At 40.0% G+C, this 18,619-nt stretch overlaps 1 protein-coding gene across 4 annotated transcripts in view; it reads left to right on the plus strand.

Moving 5' to 3' along the window:
- LOC117815018 (zinc finger protein aebp2-like) overlaps positions 1–18,619 on the plus strand; it is a 53,652-nt gene that overhangs the window by 24,810 nt on the left and 10,223 nt on the right. For 2 of the 4 annotated variants that reach the window (XM_034686644.1, XM_034686645.1), the window contains 3 exons: positions 6,886–6,999; positions 8,152–8,181; positions 10,820–11,792. In XM_034686644.1, coding sequence (XP_034542535.1) covers positions 6,886–6,999; positions 8,152–8,181; positions 10,820–10,826 — 151 coding nt within the window. In that variant the 3' untranslated portion in view covers positions 10,827–11,792. Of the gene's footprint in view, positions 1–6,885; positions 7,000–8,151; positions 8,182–10,819; positions 11,793–18,619 lie in introns of those variants that run through there. The other 2 variants (XR_004631680.1, XR_004631681.1) reach the window with 1 other exon arrangement.

Consider the following 18,619-nt stretch of genomic DNA (forward strand, 5'->3'; position numbering starts at 1 on the left):
CCTTAAATGTGCTAATAGTCTTTAATAATAATAATACAAATAATAATAATACTTTATTTATATAGCACTTTTCAATACAGGCAATAAAAACAAGAAGAAGTGCAAAGCAAAATGGAGTGATAAAAAATAAAATGAAATAAAAACTAAAAAGCATGCAAGCTTATAAAACAGACCCTTAAAAACAGAGTTAAAATTAAATAAAATCACTTAATAAAAGCTTTTCTGTGAAAAATGTGTCTTGAGTATAGACATAAAACACAGGACTGATTCTGCAAGTCTGATCTACTCTGGCAGGCTGTTCCACAGTGTAGGAGCCCACTGAAAAGATCCTGTCCCCTTTGGTTTTCAGTCGGGTCCTTGGAACAGCTAACAGAGCACTGCCAGAGGATCTCAGACTACGACCAGGATTGTAGGGGGATAAAAGCTCAGAGATATATAGAGGGGCAAGTCCATGTTGCACTTTAAAAGTCAATAAAATAATCTTAAAATCAATCCTAATTGATTTAAGTTACATCCATACAACCTGTGCAAATTCTCTGGCTTCTTTTCTTCCCATCTGTGAGCATTAAACAACAGCAGTACATGAAAGTTCCAATGCACATTCCAGTGATAGGCCCATAATTGCCCAATTTCTGCTGTGAATTCTGAAAGTAGGAGGTGTTGTTTTCTTCTGTAACATCAACAGCTACATGACTCTCTGGAGGGTATAAAATAAAATAAACAAAACTGAACGAGCAGGCGTAAAAATGTAAGTGAAATATTTTGTTCCATTGCTATTAAATACAGTTTCACATTCAACTCTTCCTCCAGCCAATCAGGCATACTGTATGGCCATCAATCAAGTGTTTTTTTTATTAAATGGTGGCACCACCGCTGATACCTCATACAACCCTAGGCTTGACCCTAAGGCTACCTGATGGAAGGTAGATACATATTTGTATTAGGGCTGCCACAAACAATTATTTTGATAATCGACTAGTCACCGATTATTTTTGTGATTAGTCGACTAATCGGATCAAACGTAAATTGCAGCTTATCGCACCAGCATGCAGCTGCTCTTATATAACCATCATTCGTTTCCAGCTTGAAGTGTTTAAGGTATGTGCTAACTAAAAATAAAGACAATTAAGATGATAGTTCATTCAACTTTTAATGAACTTTGCAGCTTGTAGCTGCATTCTGACATTTTTTTAAGTAAATATCTCACTGTTGACGTTATTGATAGCAGCTAACTAGCCAATTAGCTTACCGAGACGACTGTCTCTCTTCGTCAGAAATTGAATCAGCCACGGCATGCTTCCTTTTCAGATGCTCGTGCATCGCCGTCGTACTACCATGGAAGACAAGTTCTTTGCCTTGCGCATTCTTCTCTTTTATTTTGGAAAAATGTTCCCAAACTTTCGAGCTCCTTAGCCGGCTAGCCATGATACTGTTTGGGCATAACTTTTCCGGTGACATCACGGGTGACCCCGATTACCACTACTGCGCATGTGCTTCAAGGACAGAAAGGCAGACAAGACAGCGGAAGGTACAGCGGCAGTTTCGAGAGAAAACAAAGCTTCAAAAAATAAACAATGACGTCGATTATTAAATAAGTCGTCGACGACATCGTGACTAGTCAACTAATCTTGGCAGCCCTAATTTGTATTGCGCCAAATCACAACAAACGTTCTCTCAAGACGGTTTTTCAAACATAGCAGGCCCAGACCATACTCTATGTGAAATTATCAACAAAGACCCAACACCAAGACAGGATAAGACTCGGTCTTAATTCCTCTTAATCCACCATGAACAGCACCTTGCAGTATTTAGCTAGTCACAACGGTGAGGAAAAAAACTTCCTTTTAACAGGCAGAACCCTCGAGCAGAACCAGACTCATGTTAGACAGCCATCTTCCTTGACCGAGTTGGGGTTGGGAAGAGGGATAGAGAAGAATAAGACACAGCGATGATAGTGATGAGATGAATATTAGTAGTAGTAGTAGTAGCTGTTGCCGCTGGAGTCCAGCACATCCGTATCAGCTGGAGTCTGGAACGTCCACAGCAGGTCATGGTCTTGTTCTGGTCATCAAAGCCCCTAGTGGAGTTTTTAGCTGGAAATTAAAGTTCCAGTAAGGAGCTTTCAGTTTGTGTTGCTTCTTGTGTCCCCAGTGGACATTGATGTGTTTTTAGATATTAAAAATAACTGTATAGAAATAATCAGTCTTTATGCTGATGCTTCTGTAGGTCAAATAGAGGCAATAATATTAATTCAGTCTGTTTCTTAACAAGCTAAAAAATCATAACAGGAGCTTTAAGCACACATAAATTAAACTGACTTGATTTGCAAAGTTATTTTTAATACATGTGGGCACTGCCACCAGGACGGTGTCAAATGAGGCCATTGATGGACCACTGCTGAATCAGCCTTTGTTTTCTCATCAGAAAACACTCCTTTCACTCATACAGCACAAGCTTAGCAAAGAGAAACGACATAACTCTGTGTCCACAGAGTTAGCCAAGATTGACAAAAAAACAAAGTTCCTCCGGAAACCTTTGACTTGTTTTTGCAGTTTCTTGCCTGAAGACATTAGTGAGGTAAGATTGAACTTGTACAGATAACCTAAAAAGAACTGCAGACAGGAGAATGCACCAGGCCTAAAAAGCATAGCCCCTTTTTTTTGTCTTTTGAAACATCAGTGCATCAACATCCAGAAAGTGTCTAAATCCATTAAACATTAAAAATCCATTGATGAGTCTAGGGTACATACAGTATCTGTACAATTTACTATCAGCACAACTACAACTATGGCTCCACGAGAATAAGCATAGCAATCCTTTTAATTCTTTCTAATCCCCTAAAGAAGTATTTTGAATAAGCTGCTTCCACTCCAGGGTGCATGCTGATTGCTGAGCAGTAGTCTGTTGTTGGTAAATTGTTATTGTATCTTTTTGCCAAACACGTTTTGTCCTTTTCAGTCCATAAACCAGAACTCCCCGTCAGCTCTTTTCTACTTTTTAGAGTGGTCTAGTTTATAGACTAATAGAGCAAATACAATGCTCCTGGCTGGAGAATAACATGTGAAGCAATTCAATATGTTTGCAATTAATGCTACACTTGGAATTTCTTTGGAGCATTACATCTTTAAACCACCAGTCCAGGCTGGAAGAGGAGGATGCACTCTGTCCGGTTCCCCCCGTTTGCTCTGCCCATAGAGACCTCATCACAGTACACAATCCTGGCTCCTCAAGTAGCAGGGCAAAAAACCATCTCCCCTGGAAAACAAAATAAACCCATTTGTCTTTATTTGACTTGGTGTGACCAGATGGGGCCTTCTCTCTTTGAAAATATGTTTGAACACTGTGTGTATACGTGTTTGTGCGCTACACTAGAGTGACATGCTGACCCTCAGTCCGGCCCTCACATCTATCAGAAAATAATTACACATCTGTACCACAGCTCACTCACTCTTGACATATTTATGGTGACTCAGGACTGGAACATGTGCGTGCACTCAAACACACATGAGTGTTTACTGCTTCTTTGACACTCGGCAGGTCCTCCTCTGTCATTTGAGGTTTGCTTTACACAAGGACGCTAAGTCAAGACTTACTTCAACTTTAAGACGGCTTTGGAGGGGGCTGTTTCTTGTCTTGTCCCTGCCTCTTCTCAACTTGCAGACAGTAAAGGGGACAGGTACACGTTTGTCATGCACTACAGAATCAATGGAGAATGAAACTTAACAAACACTTTAGTTTCAGGGTTACATTTTTTTAATAGCTGTAAAAAATAATAGTCTCTTTAGAAAAATAAGGACTTGGTCTCTATCCTATTAGTGCTCTTCAGTATTACCGCAAAGGATATTGTGAGTTGAATCCAGTTGTAGTCTACATAGGCTGATTTTTCTTACGCCAGCAGTCAGCTGTCATTTTCTTAACCAATACCATCAGTTTGAGTTGTGACTAGTGCTGTGCGATATGACCTAAAATTCATATTGCGGTATAAATTGACTCCCTTCACGGTCACGGTATATATCACAATAAAAACTTGAGTGTAAAAATTATAATGGAAGTTCTGAATGGATTATATAGTCCCTTAGCAAAGCTAAGTTGATAAAAAAAACAAACATAATGTAATTTTGAGAACATTTATTGTGCAGATCTCAAATCTCAAAATTAAAACTCAGCACTCTATGGTGCAAAATACTGCAAATGAACAAATAACATTGCTGATATTTTGAATAAAAACAGTATAACTATTCACAGAGGTTTTTTTCAACTTTCTCTTGGAGCTGGCTGTACAGTTTGGGCATTTCTGTTTCATTAAAATACTTGCTACTCAGCACAACATATCGTGGATCAAAGGGTTTTAATCATGTCTTCAAACCATAGACTGTATAAAATATGGACGTAGTATCCGTGACGTCACCCATCTGTTCCTGAGCGCTGTTTTGAAGCAAATCGACGACGGCAGCCATATTGGAAATGCGGAACTCAACCAGTCAGAGTGTGACATAGTGTGAGCCTCCTAGCCAACAGCTATGTGTTCCCAACCGGGAGTCAAGTCAGTCATGTCCTTATTTGGGCAAAAACTCGTAATCTTAATATCTTCTGAACCATCACGTTAGAAAAAATTCGCCCCCCGTACAGTGTGTGCCGATAGAGAGATAAACTACGTAGAGCCAAGCCGTTTTTTGAACCAGGCTGTAAACATGTTTATTACTGCAAAGATCGTCTTTTCCCCATTTATGTCTTTATGGTTTACGGTGTTTCTGCAGCCAGCTTCTAGCGGATTCTCGATGAATTGCAGTTTTTAACACTTCATGGGCTTCATAGTTTGAGACTGGAGGTTTCCGCTTGCTTGAAACCCGCTGTGTTCTTCTTTTTGGTAAGGGACCATGTCTTTGCTCAAGTGAATCGTAATGGCTTTTGTAGTAGTAGGGCAAACTTTTTTCTTCCCTCCTGTGTTCAGAGACTGACTGGGCGTTTGAGTGGAGTGCATCCTCTGGCTCTCCTCATACTTGGGGACATGTTTTGTTTTTAGATGGTCGAACAAATTGCTCGTGTTACCTTTGCTTGCAGGCACTGTCACTCGACACATCTTGCAAAGGACGTTTTTCTGCTCACTATCCGACTTTTTAAATCCAAACCAAGTCCAGATCACTGACGTAGCCCCGTTTTATTTAACCAGCTCCTCCTGCTCCGTGGTCTCTGTGCCTGAAGCCATTTTTACACGGAGGCAGGTATGATGACGTCATCAAAAAGTGTTATCACGATTGGTCAGTGGAGTCCAAATCTCTACCGTAGGCCAAATTTATATCATTTATACAGTCTATTGCATATACCACGCACCACTAGTTGTGACTTTATGTTATTTTACCCATGTACTTTCTGCCTATGTGCACATCTTTTAATAAAAGGCATTTAATCTGAGCTGAAATCTGCAAACTGATGAGCAGCAAGTCAAGTTAAGATCAGATAGTGATATCAAATTATTGTTAGTTTAACTTTAATAGCCTGAAGTATTACGTGTAATGCAACGTTGGATAACAGTCGATGATGAGTACACTACTGAGGCGATCTAAATTTTATAGTGTGTACTAAATTATCCTCTAGCTTTCCCCATCCTCCAGGCACTTAAACAGACCATAAAAGGATTTGCAATCACTGTTTAAGCCAGTGGTTGTACATTAACATGAGCCACTTTACTTTTTTCCCTCCCTCACCACTTTCCCTTTCCCCCGCTACTATTTCTTCTTCTCACTTGTCTGTTTTCTATCACTTCCCGTCTCTTTTGTTCCCCACCTCTACCTGCCCTCAGTTGCACTGAATGTGCTGCATGTGAAGCACAGCCATCACCCCATCCTGCTGAATGGGCTGACTAGGCATGTGAATGAGTGATTTGGCTGGGTGGCTGCCTGCAAGAAGGTGTGTGTGTGTGCGCGTGCGTGTATGTCTGCATCTCTGGGGGCTCCTGTGATGACGCACGTAGTGACGGGGGGAATGCTGGGGGTGGAGACAGGGGGGGGGCGGCCTGGAGGAGGGAGAGGGAGGCGCAGTCAACTCCCTAAGCTCTTTGTTTCCTCTGCACCTCGACTTGCCACGCCACTGCTCTCATACACTCCCCTCTTTCATGGGGAATTGAACTGTACAGTAAGGTGCAGCTGAGCCGTACCGTACATCATGTGCACGTGCGTGTGTGCCTGTCACTCTAAAAGACACCACCCACCTACCCTTCTGCTGGAAGAGGTGACAAAAATTGAGTTACCTGGTGTCCTCTATCCATGAGTCCTTTTAAGTGTGCAAAATGAACAGCTTGACAGCTTAAGAGCAGCAGGACATGCATGGGAAAGAGAGGTGGATGATGTGCAGCAAGAGGGCCAAGACTTGAACTGGAGGCCGCAGCAATGAGGTCCCCTACAAGATGCATCTTTTTAAATGCACATGAACCCTCTCTTACTTACATGCATGCACATATTCAGACACAGCTGTTCTCTGGTCCCATTTTTTCTTTATTGAGCCTTTTGTTCAAGTCAGCAAAAGCTATTATAAAGATGAAGTGTAGAAGTAAGTTTTCATAATGGACAACACAGGAGGACAGCGTGCTTCTCCTCTGTGTGTGTGAGAGTGTGCAGATCTGTGCACTCGAGTTCATGTGTATCAGTCTTCAGTGCTGTGGTCAAGGCTGTGTTACTTATGGAAATGTACTCAGTGTTCAGTGGGAGGTGTTAACATGTGTGCTGGACTCAATGAGGCTCTTTGTTCATCTCTCTCACCCCGCTCCATTCAACCTTCCTCACACTCAATTTTCTCTCCCTCTCTCTCTCTCTCTTTTCTCTGGTTGGAGTTTAAACCTTGACCACATGTCTCCTCTCTCTCTCTACATGTGTGTGCGTTGTCTTGCAGATTACCTGACGTGTGGGTGAATGAAACGGAGCGATCGCAGCTGAAGACGAAAGTGGTGCACTTGTCCCAGTTACCGCAGGACACGGCCATGATGCTTGACCCCAACATCTATAGGTCAGTGTGTGTGTGATGATGATGCCAGTGGTCTTTTTTGTGCTAATTCCCACAGAGACACACACCCATACACATCAGTGGAGATCAACTTTTTATCATCCAAACCCATGCAGCCAATGTGTCAATATTATGTAACCCTCTGTAGGATTTATTGTGTGAAGTATTCAAGTGCTGTAAAAAAAAGTATGTTCAAGCGCTGGCCTCTGCTCTCCACACCTTTTCCTTGTGCGTGTGGAGCAGCATTGACACTTTGTTCCACCAGGGGGCAGCAACCCCTGACTTCAACTATCAGGTTAAAAATGTCAACTGATGGCAAGGATGTTATTCATCCACAGCAGCAAGATATGATAATATTTGTCAGAAACTGAAGCCATGAAAATGAGACTTCCTGCAACATATGTCCTAGAGTTTTTCCTTCAATTGGAGATGTGTATTCAGCCTGGATTCAAGTGTAAACAGTGATAAATATGGAGATAATGATTTAATTGAGGAAGTCTTGCAATTTAAAATAACATTAAAATATAACTGATAAGAGTTCACATTTTTTCAACTAAGAAATACTGAAATCAGTGTAACCAAATTGCCCATACCCTCTGCCTTCACTTGCATCCCATCCTACAGAACATAATCTGTGCTATCATTTGAATCCTGGCAGCTTTGCCATACTTAGCACACGAATCCCAGGGATGAAAAACAGATACTTTCTTTAAAGTACACCACAAAAGGATGAAAATGCATCCTCAAAGAGGAACAATGTGCCTAAAATAACTGATTGGTCTTTTTTACCTCACAAGCGAGCTGATCAGCCGCACACTGGCTGATTTTAATTGGACGTGAAGGCTGAGTAACTGTAGGGGCTGCTGCTGCTGCTGGACTCTAGTTTCACAGTGAATATAACCGTCAGCATTCAGCCACTTTGTGTCAAGGTTGTCCTAATGCATGAAATCTCCTCCAAACAAATGAGGTGGTTGCTGCCTCTTGCGGTATACACAGAAGGGTATTTGAACACCTGCATGTGTGACAGAAAGGGGCCGACATAGTGGCAGATATGATAGTAACAGTGTGTCTGCATGTTGTTGCAAAGTTGCATGACAAATCAGACAGGAAAGAAATGAGCGCATACATATCATATTCTTGTTTCTATCTTTTCAGAGCACTTCCTCAGAAGCGGCTGAAGCGCAGGTAAGCTGGAGCAAATCACTGGATGTCTGTTTTGAATACTGAGCTTTTACAGATATACTCATTTTTACACTTTTTGACATTGATGGATTTTACACACACAGCAACATAGTGTGTGTTTGGCTATTTTGTAGCAATTTACAGTCAAACTAAAAAAAATGTAATAATAGTAATCAATTTTATCTTTATAGTATCTTTCAAAAAACAGTTACAAAGTGCTTTACACCGAGGATACAAATGCACACAACAACATTTAAGGTGACATATCATGCAAAATCAACTTTTTAATGGTTCTCTACCTGAAATATGTTTCCCTGGCATGTCTACAAACCCCCCGAAAATGAAAAAAAATCCATTCTGCCCCTGTTCTGATTTCTCCACCTTTCTGTAAATGTGTGCTGAAACGAGCCGTTTCAGTTTTCCATGTTTTTCATACGTCACAACGACATCCTGTCTTTAACGGAAGTCAGAGCTCGGAGCTTGTTCAGCACATAGACTGTATAAAATACAACTCAACCCCACCTCCGTTTTTCATTCCCTGCACACATGTGTGCTAACAAGGAGCTTAGGAGGGAGGCATGCTATTTGTAGGCTGTCTTAATAAACACAAAGGTCGGTTTTACTCCCCACGTCTGCAGATTTGAAGATCTCGTGGATGATTTTTATTTTTCATGGAAAAGTGCTAGCGCTAGTTAGCATAGCTACATAGCTACATGTTCGTAGCTGTGTACCAAGACACACGTCGACATACTGACAAATAAAACAACAGGAAACACTAAATCTGTGACCAGTCGTTCAGAAAGGTCCTGCTGCAGGTGCCTCTCCGTTAGGATCAGATTCTGGATCAAATTCAGAGGGTTGAAGTAACGCGGGTCTGTGAGCAGCCATGTCTATGGATGCAACATGTAAACATTAGATCAACGTGCTGGACAGCCGAGGCCACATCCACTTCCGGAGCGGGGGGTGGTCAGAGAGCTCATTCTCATTTAAAGGCACAAACACAGAAAACAGCCTGTTCTGAGCAGGGCTGAAAGAGAGGGGTTTACAGGCATGCCACAACCTGATTTCAAAGTGTTTTTTTGAGCAATAAACTTTAAAGACATATTTTGATGAAAAAGAGCATAATATGTCACCTTTAAAAGCATAGAAAAACATTGGGTGTAAGACCTGAGCTGTGCAAGATATACAGTTGTGCTCATAAGCTTACATACCCTGGCAGAATTTATGGTTTCTTGTGTAGTTTCTGTTGTCTTTATGATATAAAAGATTAAACACAGTTTTTTGATAAAAATGTTGCTTCACCCAACCATGAATGAAACATTTTTTTTTTCTTTTATCGTTCATATTCTTTGAAAAACGTCCAAAAAAATCACAAATCCTGCCACGGTATGTAAACTTATGAGCACAACTGTAATACAGTCAGGTTGTGCTGGAAATTATGAAAACATAATGATAACCACTGACCTTAAGTGAACACCTTGTTTAAGTGAGTAATAGATAACACATTCTTACACCGCCTAAGAACTCAAAGTGGATTCTGGAGATAAAGTAACATAAGCACATACTGTGTTGTCTAAAATTATGCAACACGAGAATACATATAAATATATGTCTGTGAAGGTTCTCAGTCATCCAGGTCATGGTATTTCAAAGCTTGATCCGTAATGCAACTTGGACTGGTAGAAATTCTTTCTCAAACCTCTTGAGAAATTCTTGAAGACGTTTCATCTCTCCTCGGAGGAGCCTTTCGGAGGAGAGGTGAAACGTCTTCAAGAATTTCTACCAGTCTAGTTGCCTTACAGATCAAGCTTTGGACATATAACTATACTTTTCTAGATATAGACTCTGCTTTCTGGGAATAGAAAGAATAGTAATTAGACTTATTATGTCATATTTTTTATTAAATGTATTAGAAAAATTAAAGATTAATGTTAGTTAATCCCAAAAAAATGACGGAATTTAAAGTTTTGTTAGCCTCAGATTTGAATGAAGTAAAAGTGAATTGAGTTGTAGTGAGGGCACTTTTGTCCGAGTGTGCAGTATTTGTGTAGACACTGATGTATAAAAACGGCTATGTTGATACATAAAAAGAGAATTTTCAATCAAAGCTTCAGAAGTTCAGTGACGTTGGTCTTTGTACAATGATAAAACACAGCTGATGCTTTATTCCTGCTTGTTAGCTCATCTGTCAGGCTACATATCTGAACTACACACATTCAAAGTATCCATACTCTTTTCCCTATAATGTAGATCAAATGATTCTGGTGCCTTGATGGTAATATTTGTACCTCTGTACATGGCCCTGGCTCTCCTGTGGTGAGACATCATTGTAGATAATTAGTCATCACCCACGGTGTCACCGTTCCTGTGCGCCGTGAAGCCAGTTAACTGGGGAACGGGCCATTTTTGAGCCACAACCCTCGCCATTCTCTAGTCTCACTTTCACATGAGGTCATACTTGGATAATGTTTGTTATTCTTCTACGTGACCTCAGTAGTTAAGTGTAGTAAAAACTCTTGAGATACACTGTCTACAAAGACGTCCACTCAATGTCTGAACATCCAGCATGAAGCCCATTTTTCAAACCTGACACACTGAGAATATCTCATTCTCTCTCTTTTTCTCCTGTCTTTGTGTTCAGCCTGTAAGGACTCATCTGTGGACTTGATACTTATGGGGGAAGGCTTGTTCATAGGAAGTTTATCTATATGGGATGGGACGCTCTTCATCTGTCTCTGCTGAATTGGGGAATTGAAGTGGCGATTAAAGGAAGTATAACTTGGCAGCGCTGCAGTTCTCCTTTTTTTTTCACCCCCTTTTCAATTTTGTATATCTGAAACGACTGTTGTAGCCAAGGGCGGTGTAAAAGGGGACAACACTTTTTTTATTTTATTATTATTTTTTTTTACAAAGTTTGTGTTCATCAACAACTCAAATGAATGTTTTTCTTCTTTTTTAAGCAACAAACTGAAAAAATATACTTCATAGCCCATGGTGTAAAAAGTCTTTTTGTGTAACCTTGTCCGAAAAACCGCATATTTTATAACTGTATTGTGTAAAATATTTAAGCAGATTTTTAACTTATTTTTATACTATTGTGTACTGTGGGGTTTTGTGAAGGTTTGAATAGAACCGTATTTACTGTGATAATCTATGTAACTGTCAGTTTGGGGTATTTGGACATTACTTGTTGTAATTACATTGTACATGATATAAGTCTTAACAGTTTATGCTATTTATAATTGCTGAGTGCAGTACTTTTACTCGTGTGTATGACAATGAAGTATGACCTTGTACTGGTCATGTCAGACTTGCATTTAATGCAAAAGAAAACTTTACAGGAGCAATAACTCAGTAGTTAAGAACACTGCAGTGCAGCTCTTAATCTTACCAGTCTGAAGACAAACATATGTCATTTGACTCTAATATTTCAGTATACACTTAGTGTGAATCACACCAACCCCTCTCCCCAAGTAACATGAACTATGAACTGTTTTTAACATAGCTGTTAAGATAACCTTCATTATGCTTTTTTAAATGGTGTGTTTTCTACTGTATGATGTACCTGTTCAACATGGAATACTGTGTTTGTAATAAAAGGGGAAACAATGACAGATGTTGACAAATGCAACTTGTTTGTATGGAGGAGGACATGAGGTGTTGGAGAGGCTCAAAGGAGCAATTCATCCATTCATTGCGGTATGAGTAGGAGTTCTTTATGTGTGCATTGGAGTTATTTGGCGTCCATTAGCAGAGCATCTTTGGGAGCATGCTGCGGAAGAGCTAATGACTGGGCCGGCAGGGCAGAACCCCTGCTGGCCTCAGCTGTTAGTGAACATGCCTGCAGAGAAAAACTGAGTTCAGTGAGAGGTCTGCTGCAATATGGCCGTCATGCCCTTCAATGTCTCCTACGCTCACACTCATAAAACTCATGGGGATTTACCGATAGGTCTCCTGCATGAGGTATAATGAGGCCTTCAGGTGTAGTCCTGTTTATTTGTACAGAAAATGCACTTGAAGTTTTTGGCACTCTGATGTTTTTAGGTTCTCTTATGCATTGTCAATGGTCTGTGACAACTCGTAGAAATGTTTTTGGCAGAGAGGAGATGACTGCAAGATATGGAGGCAAAACATTCTGCAGCCATTACAATAAGCCCACCACCAGCCTAACTTAACTTAGGTAGATTCTGTCTTTCATTCAGTAATTTGGATGAGAACAATAAAAAAAACCCAACAGTTATCACCTTTAAGATAAGATAAGATATACTTTATTGGTCCCCCATTGGGGGAAATTCTTTTGTTACAGCAGCTTACAACACGGTACAGGGGAAAACAACAATGCACTAACATAGTTAAAAATATAATAACAATAATAATAGCAATGATAAAGGTAAAATAGAATAGGGAAAAATAGAATAAAATATGGCCACTATTACAGATGTGTACACACTATGTACACTTCTATCTGATAAATAGATAGGTATGTTATTGCACTTAAGATATTCTTGTCAATTTCAGCTATTTTCTGATTTGCAAATCTCTCTTTTCTTGTGGACTTATTGTCCAAAACAGTTGTGCCATGCTTCATATTTAATAATATTAATTATTTTATTCGTGGAGCACTTTTCAAAACCAGGTTACAAAGTGCTTTACATGGGCAGCAAATGAAACAGGCAGATCATAAAAACACACAAGTCAAGATAAAGAAATAACACATATTTTAAAAGACATAAAATTCCCCTAAAAGAACTTTAAAGGAATACAATTATTTTAAAACATATTTCTTAAGACGGTTAAAATAAAATAATTAAAAATAAAATGAAAAAATCCGGGAAGGCTCTGCGATAAAAGTATGGTTTTTTTTCTTAAGAAAACTGTCCTCAGAAGGCTGTTATTACTTTTTGTCTACACTTCATAGTGTAGTGCATAGCATAGCAAAGTAGTGCAAAGTCTGTGAAAATGTGTTAACCTTTGAGGGTTTTTAAAACTCTTTTCATATTTCCATATTTTTTACACATTCATTAATTATGAGATTGATAAATCATTGCCTTGCAATGAAAAAACATCATCCTGTAGCAAAACAAAAGAAACATAAAACACTGTGCCTTCCTCAATTTGGCAGTTTGACCTCGTGAAGACATTTAGTTCATGTTGGTTTGGTGAGATTTTGCTGTACTGGTTTGAAGATATCCAACATTCATATTTGTTGTGCTGTGCACAATTAGCAGCATTTGGAAAATATTCAAAGTCCCAACATGCCCTTTTTAAATGTTCAAAATACTTCTAACCACCCACTTATTTTTCTTGTTGTTTGATAACTCAATTGTCAGACTAATCACAGGATCGCTGATTTAAAGCCATTTGTGGGCAGGAAGTTCTCAGTGATAAGCGTGTACTGTGACAGTTGAATGGACCTACCAGCTCTTTGTAACAGTGAGTACATAACATTCCCACAGTTCTGACGACAATACTCACCTAATGAATCAGAGCGTTTGGCTGTGACAAAGTTAGAGACAATTTTATAAATAGGAAGTGGGCCATAACTGCAGTGTTTTCTGCAGTAATGATCAGTGTTACCCAGAAGACCTGGAAGGCCGGTCCTTTCTGCGCAAGTTCATGACACACTCTGCTTCAAGCTGCTTTTGCATAAGAGCAACGTTTCCTCAGTGGACTCGATTGTCTGACACATGTCGAGTCTGTGTCTTTGGTACAGGTAACATTTTAAATGTATCCTGCATGTGTGCTTTGATCAGTCATTGATGCATGCTAAGAACTTTATTTTTGCTAGTATTACCTTGAAAATTCATAAAATGCTGATGTATTCTTTAAACATAGCTCAATAATCAGTCAGCACCCATTCAAAAGAGACTAACTTTAACATGTCATATTTTCATCATGCTTTTTAACACCATAACCTCCACCTCAAACCACCCCATGGTACTTGACATTGTAAACTTGGAACGTGTTATAAATATATAAAAGCATTTCATAATGTAGAAATCCCTACTCTTCATATCCATGTTTTTCTTTCACTGTCTCTTTAGCACATTGTTTTCCCAGCGTTTTTCTCAAGTGGTTATCTGCAGGATGTTTATCACATTGTTACCAAGGTTTGTCCTAACCATGACTTCAGGAGTGACATCATTTGGAGCGCACAGAATGATTGATGGAGAGACTGGCAGGCAGATTTAGAAAGCGGACAGCAGCTCTGCCTGCACAACCTAATCCTGGCTCAGCCTGTCTGTGAAGGGAACGCTGGGATGCTACCCTGAAGTGACGTCTGTTCATACAACCCATGAGATGAGTTTTCCTCCTTCATCTCCTCTCACACCCAGTATGAGCCAATCCCATCGCCTTTATATCTCCACTGGAATACTCCTGATAAACTGTTTGTGTTCTGGATTAATCACAGCATGTTTGCACATGAGAACTTATTGATGTCATATTCTTTAATATTAATCTTCGTTACAGCAATAGTGGAAGCACATTCTGTGCTGTGACATGTGAACCTCATTAAGTTGCTCCATTAATCATGTGTGACAATGCATCTGAGAGTGTGTTTCAGCTCCTCTGGTTCTAGGGTTCTACTGCTCCATCCTGGATCTATTCCCTCTTCTGCAGCTTTTCTAACTCGTTCCTTAATCATCTATATGAGTTTCTCATTGTGCAAAAACACAAATTTTCCCTTTGGCTACATGCACCGCTGTCACAGTAATGATTGAAGGCATTACACTGAAAACAAAATCCATGAGCTGCAGCTCTAAATCCAGGATAAGAATTGTTTTTCCTCACTGCTGCACATATTTCAGAGGAGGAAGTGGTCAGGGAAGGGCAGGACGATGACTTGTTCCTATTAGTAGTGTTATTTTAGAGTCTGATTAATTATTGTGGCCTACTAAGGGCTATGAAACATCTCTAGAGATTTATGATCAAAATTCATCCTCTAAAATTTGACTTCATGCTTCACTGTTTCGTGTTTAGGATACATATTTTACTCAGTCAAATCTAATCGTTTGCTCGGTGCATTTCAACATCATCTAGCTTTGGAAATGGTAATCTACAAATCATATTAGCTAAACATGTTACTTTGTATTATGTGATAACAGCCCATATAAGGGATTCTTGCTGGGAGCTGAAGTTAGTATACTCTCTGTGTGCGCAGAAAAGAGGGCAGCTGCAGGAGCATTTGTAAACCTCCTAACTCTTTCTTTGTAGCCACAGTCTTAATTGGCTCTCCATCATGTTTCTGATTTTTTTTGCTCCAGCACGAAGCCTAATGGTCTTTTTATTGAGTGGCCTCTCTATCTCTGTGTTTCTCTTTCAAGTCTGTTTGAGATGCTGCGAGTCTGTGTTTTGACATAACTGTCTATCCATATCTTCATCTCCTTGTGTTATGCAATGTGATGGGCTATTCATCCGTTTGAGCACTGCCCCCAAATATATTTTGACAGCTTTGGACCCTTCCATTTGTGCAGACCGCACGGAGGGACGGTCAATAATCTCATCGTTAAGTGGCTCTAAATGTTGACCCCTTCTGTCCACACAGAGACATGATCCTGTCTGAACATCATCCAGCTGGGGAAGCCAGGCACTGCTCGGTTGTGATGTGTAGTTTGCTGCGTTCCAGATTACCTTGCAGGGTAACCCCTCTTTATTTGGGTTAGCTTTAATTTGAGGAGCATTACACAGGCTATCAAAGTGATTGTATGCATTTGCTTAAATACATGTGTGGATTCATCTAGCAGTCAAACAACTTGCACATTTTGGATTAAAATGTGGTCACAGTATTTGTTTAACTCGTCTCACCTCAAGTTAAGACTGTTTTGGTAACTCTGTGCACTCAGGATGACGCTCAGATTTCCTTGCACATAATAAAACACATATAGGTGAAGTTAAACTGTGAACATTCTGCACTAATGACCACAGAGGCTTCACCACAACTACACTACGCCATGTCACTTTTTCGTATATGTCCTGCTTCTTAATTCAAACAAATACAAGTGAAGAAACTCCAAACAGAAACCTTTTAGGGGGAAGTAGACTAGGCGTTTTTCCACCACAGGAACTTTACCCTGGAACTAGGGACTTTACCCCTGAAATACGTGCGTTTCAACTTGAGGACCCAGGGTCTAAATTTAGTTCAGGGGTAGATAATCCCCCCTCTGAAAAGCCCCTGCTTGGGGGGTAGTACTTTTCAAAGGTCCTGGGACTTTCGGTTGAATGTAATGGTGTTTGTGGAGTTTACACAGTTGTTGAAACGCAGAGGGAGTTCCTGGGAAAGCACACTAGTTTAGTTTTTTATTAAGATTTCAAAATATTATTGAATATAATTTTTTTTCTCCATACGTCACTGGCCTGATTTGCCCAATCTACCCGGGACTTCAGCCCACGGTCGAAACGCAGACAACAATGGGGGCACAGGAACCTTTTAGTTCAAGGGAAAGTAGCTCTGGAGGCTAAAAGACCCCGGAACTCTTGGTCGAAATGCACCTATAGTTCTTCTTCTTAAACAGTAACCTTTGAAGGATGAAGAAGAACTATAAACAGTAACCTTTGAAGGATGAAGAAGAACTGTAAACAGTAACCTTTGAAGGATAAAGAAGAACTATAGGTGCAAGGATTGAAGAACTCTTAATCTCTGCTTAATTTATGCCAAGATTGGCTAATTGCTTCCTGTCGCGAGCTTCATTATTCATGCCCAGACAAGAGTGGTAGTCAAGATGTTCCCTAAAATGTCATCCAATCTCTGTAATATTTTACGCTTTGTGGTATCCTTTTTTTTTTATAGAAAAACGACAAATACTGACAAATAGTGTACATTGTAATCACATTTGCAGTAGCAAGGAAGTACAATGGCTAAGCAGCCGCACACAAATTTAAGTTCAAGTATTCATACATAAATGTAGACACACATAAAATAAAATAAATACATAAATAAATGAAATAAAATAACAAAATTGAAATAAATAAAAACCCTGGGGCGCTGGTGGCCTAGTGGTCTAAGCGCCCCTTGTACAGAGGCTACAGTCCTCATCGCAGGGGTCGTCGGTTTGATTCCCAGCCGGTCGACTATTTCCTGCATGTCTTCCCCGCTCTCTACTCCCCACATTTCCTGTCTCTCTTCAGCTGTCCAATAAAATAAAGGCAAAAAGGCCAAAAAATATATAACTTTAGAAATAAATAAAAACCCACCCCAGAACAAACTGAGACCAGCAGCTGCATCAGACCACAACACAGATCATAATAGAGGCTAGATCTATTCTTTCAGTTTTTCAGCAAAAGAAGCCCACATTTCAATATTACACTCTTTAACCGTGATCATCCCGAGCAGTGGAAAGCTCTAAGTAAACTATATCTAGGAAAGTGAGGATTCGTGGTATCTTAGTTGTATTTTTATTTATTATGTCCCGATGAAGGCCAGGTCTAAGAATAAAGTTGCTCTTAAAACTATAAGTGGGGTTATGACCCTTTTAGACTCTCCTTCTTTCTCTGTGCACTCTGTAAGTCAGTGAAGTTGTGCCAGAACCCCCACTCTGCTTCTATAGCATCATTTTGTCTGACCAGCCCTGCTGTGACCCATACATGGTCCTCCAGTGCAGTCAGTCAAATAGACCTAGTTGACATCCCGCATGTATCACAGTGTGACCATCGGAAAGGGGAAAGTCAGTGTGTTGAGGTTATATAAGTCTTAGTTACAGCTGACCTGTGAGCAGTAGAAAGGTCTGCATTAATGAGTTCATGTCAGGCTCTGTCTTTGTGCTTGCCCAACACTCATTCATTGCTGGTTCAACATCGGTGCTCTGCCACAGTGTCGAATGGCCCTTCGGCCATTTACCCAGCTTTTCACTCCCTCTCCACTCAGCTACAGAATCAGTCTGTGCAGCTGAACAACAGTGCATATTGCTGTTTATAGATGAGAGTATTTTATGCGAGTATTAAGCGCCAGAGGAAAACGGCAGCAGTGAGAGTGCAAGACATGTCAAATGTATGATTAGGGTACTTCCTATTTGAACTCTGGGGTTGCAGTCTGTGTTTGGATCTGGTGTAAAATGTGCTCATATATCTTAGAATATTTTATTCTTGTTTGTGGGAGTAAGGGAGGACCTGGGGGGCTTAGATCCTGCAAAGTGATAAGACTGTACACCCTCCAGCTGGTGATCATCATACCACAAATAATTACCCACATGAACATTAAAAGGACTACGCTCCACTTCCTGACCAACTGTAACTCATGTCTCTGACCTCTACCAGTGATTTATCTTCTGGATATTAATTTTTTATTGCTAAGTTAATCGTGTATCAGAGGTTTTTACAATGTGTAGTGCATACAATGACATGAGAATTAATTAACCTTCTCAAGATTTATTTCAGTTAAAAAAAGAAATCTTTGAAAACTGATTTAGCAGCACAAGGGGAAACATTCCTTATTCAAGGCTAGCAT

This window comes from Notolabrus celidotus, chromosome 6, assembly GCF_009762535.1.
Source record: "Notolabrus celidotus isolate fNotCel1 chromosome 6, fNotCel1.pri, whole genome shotgun sequence".
NCBI lineage: Eukaryota > Metazoa > Chordata > Actinopteri > Labriformes > Labridae > Notolabrus > Notolabrus celidotus.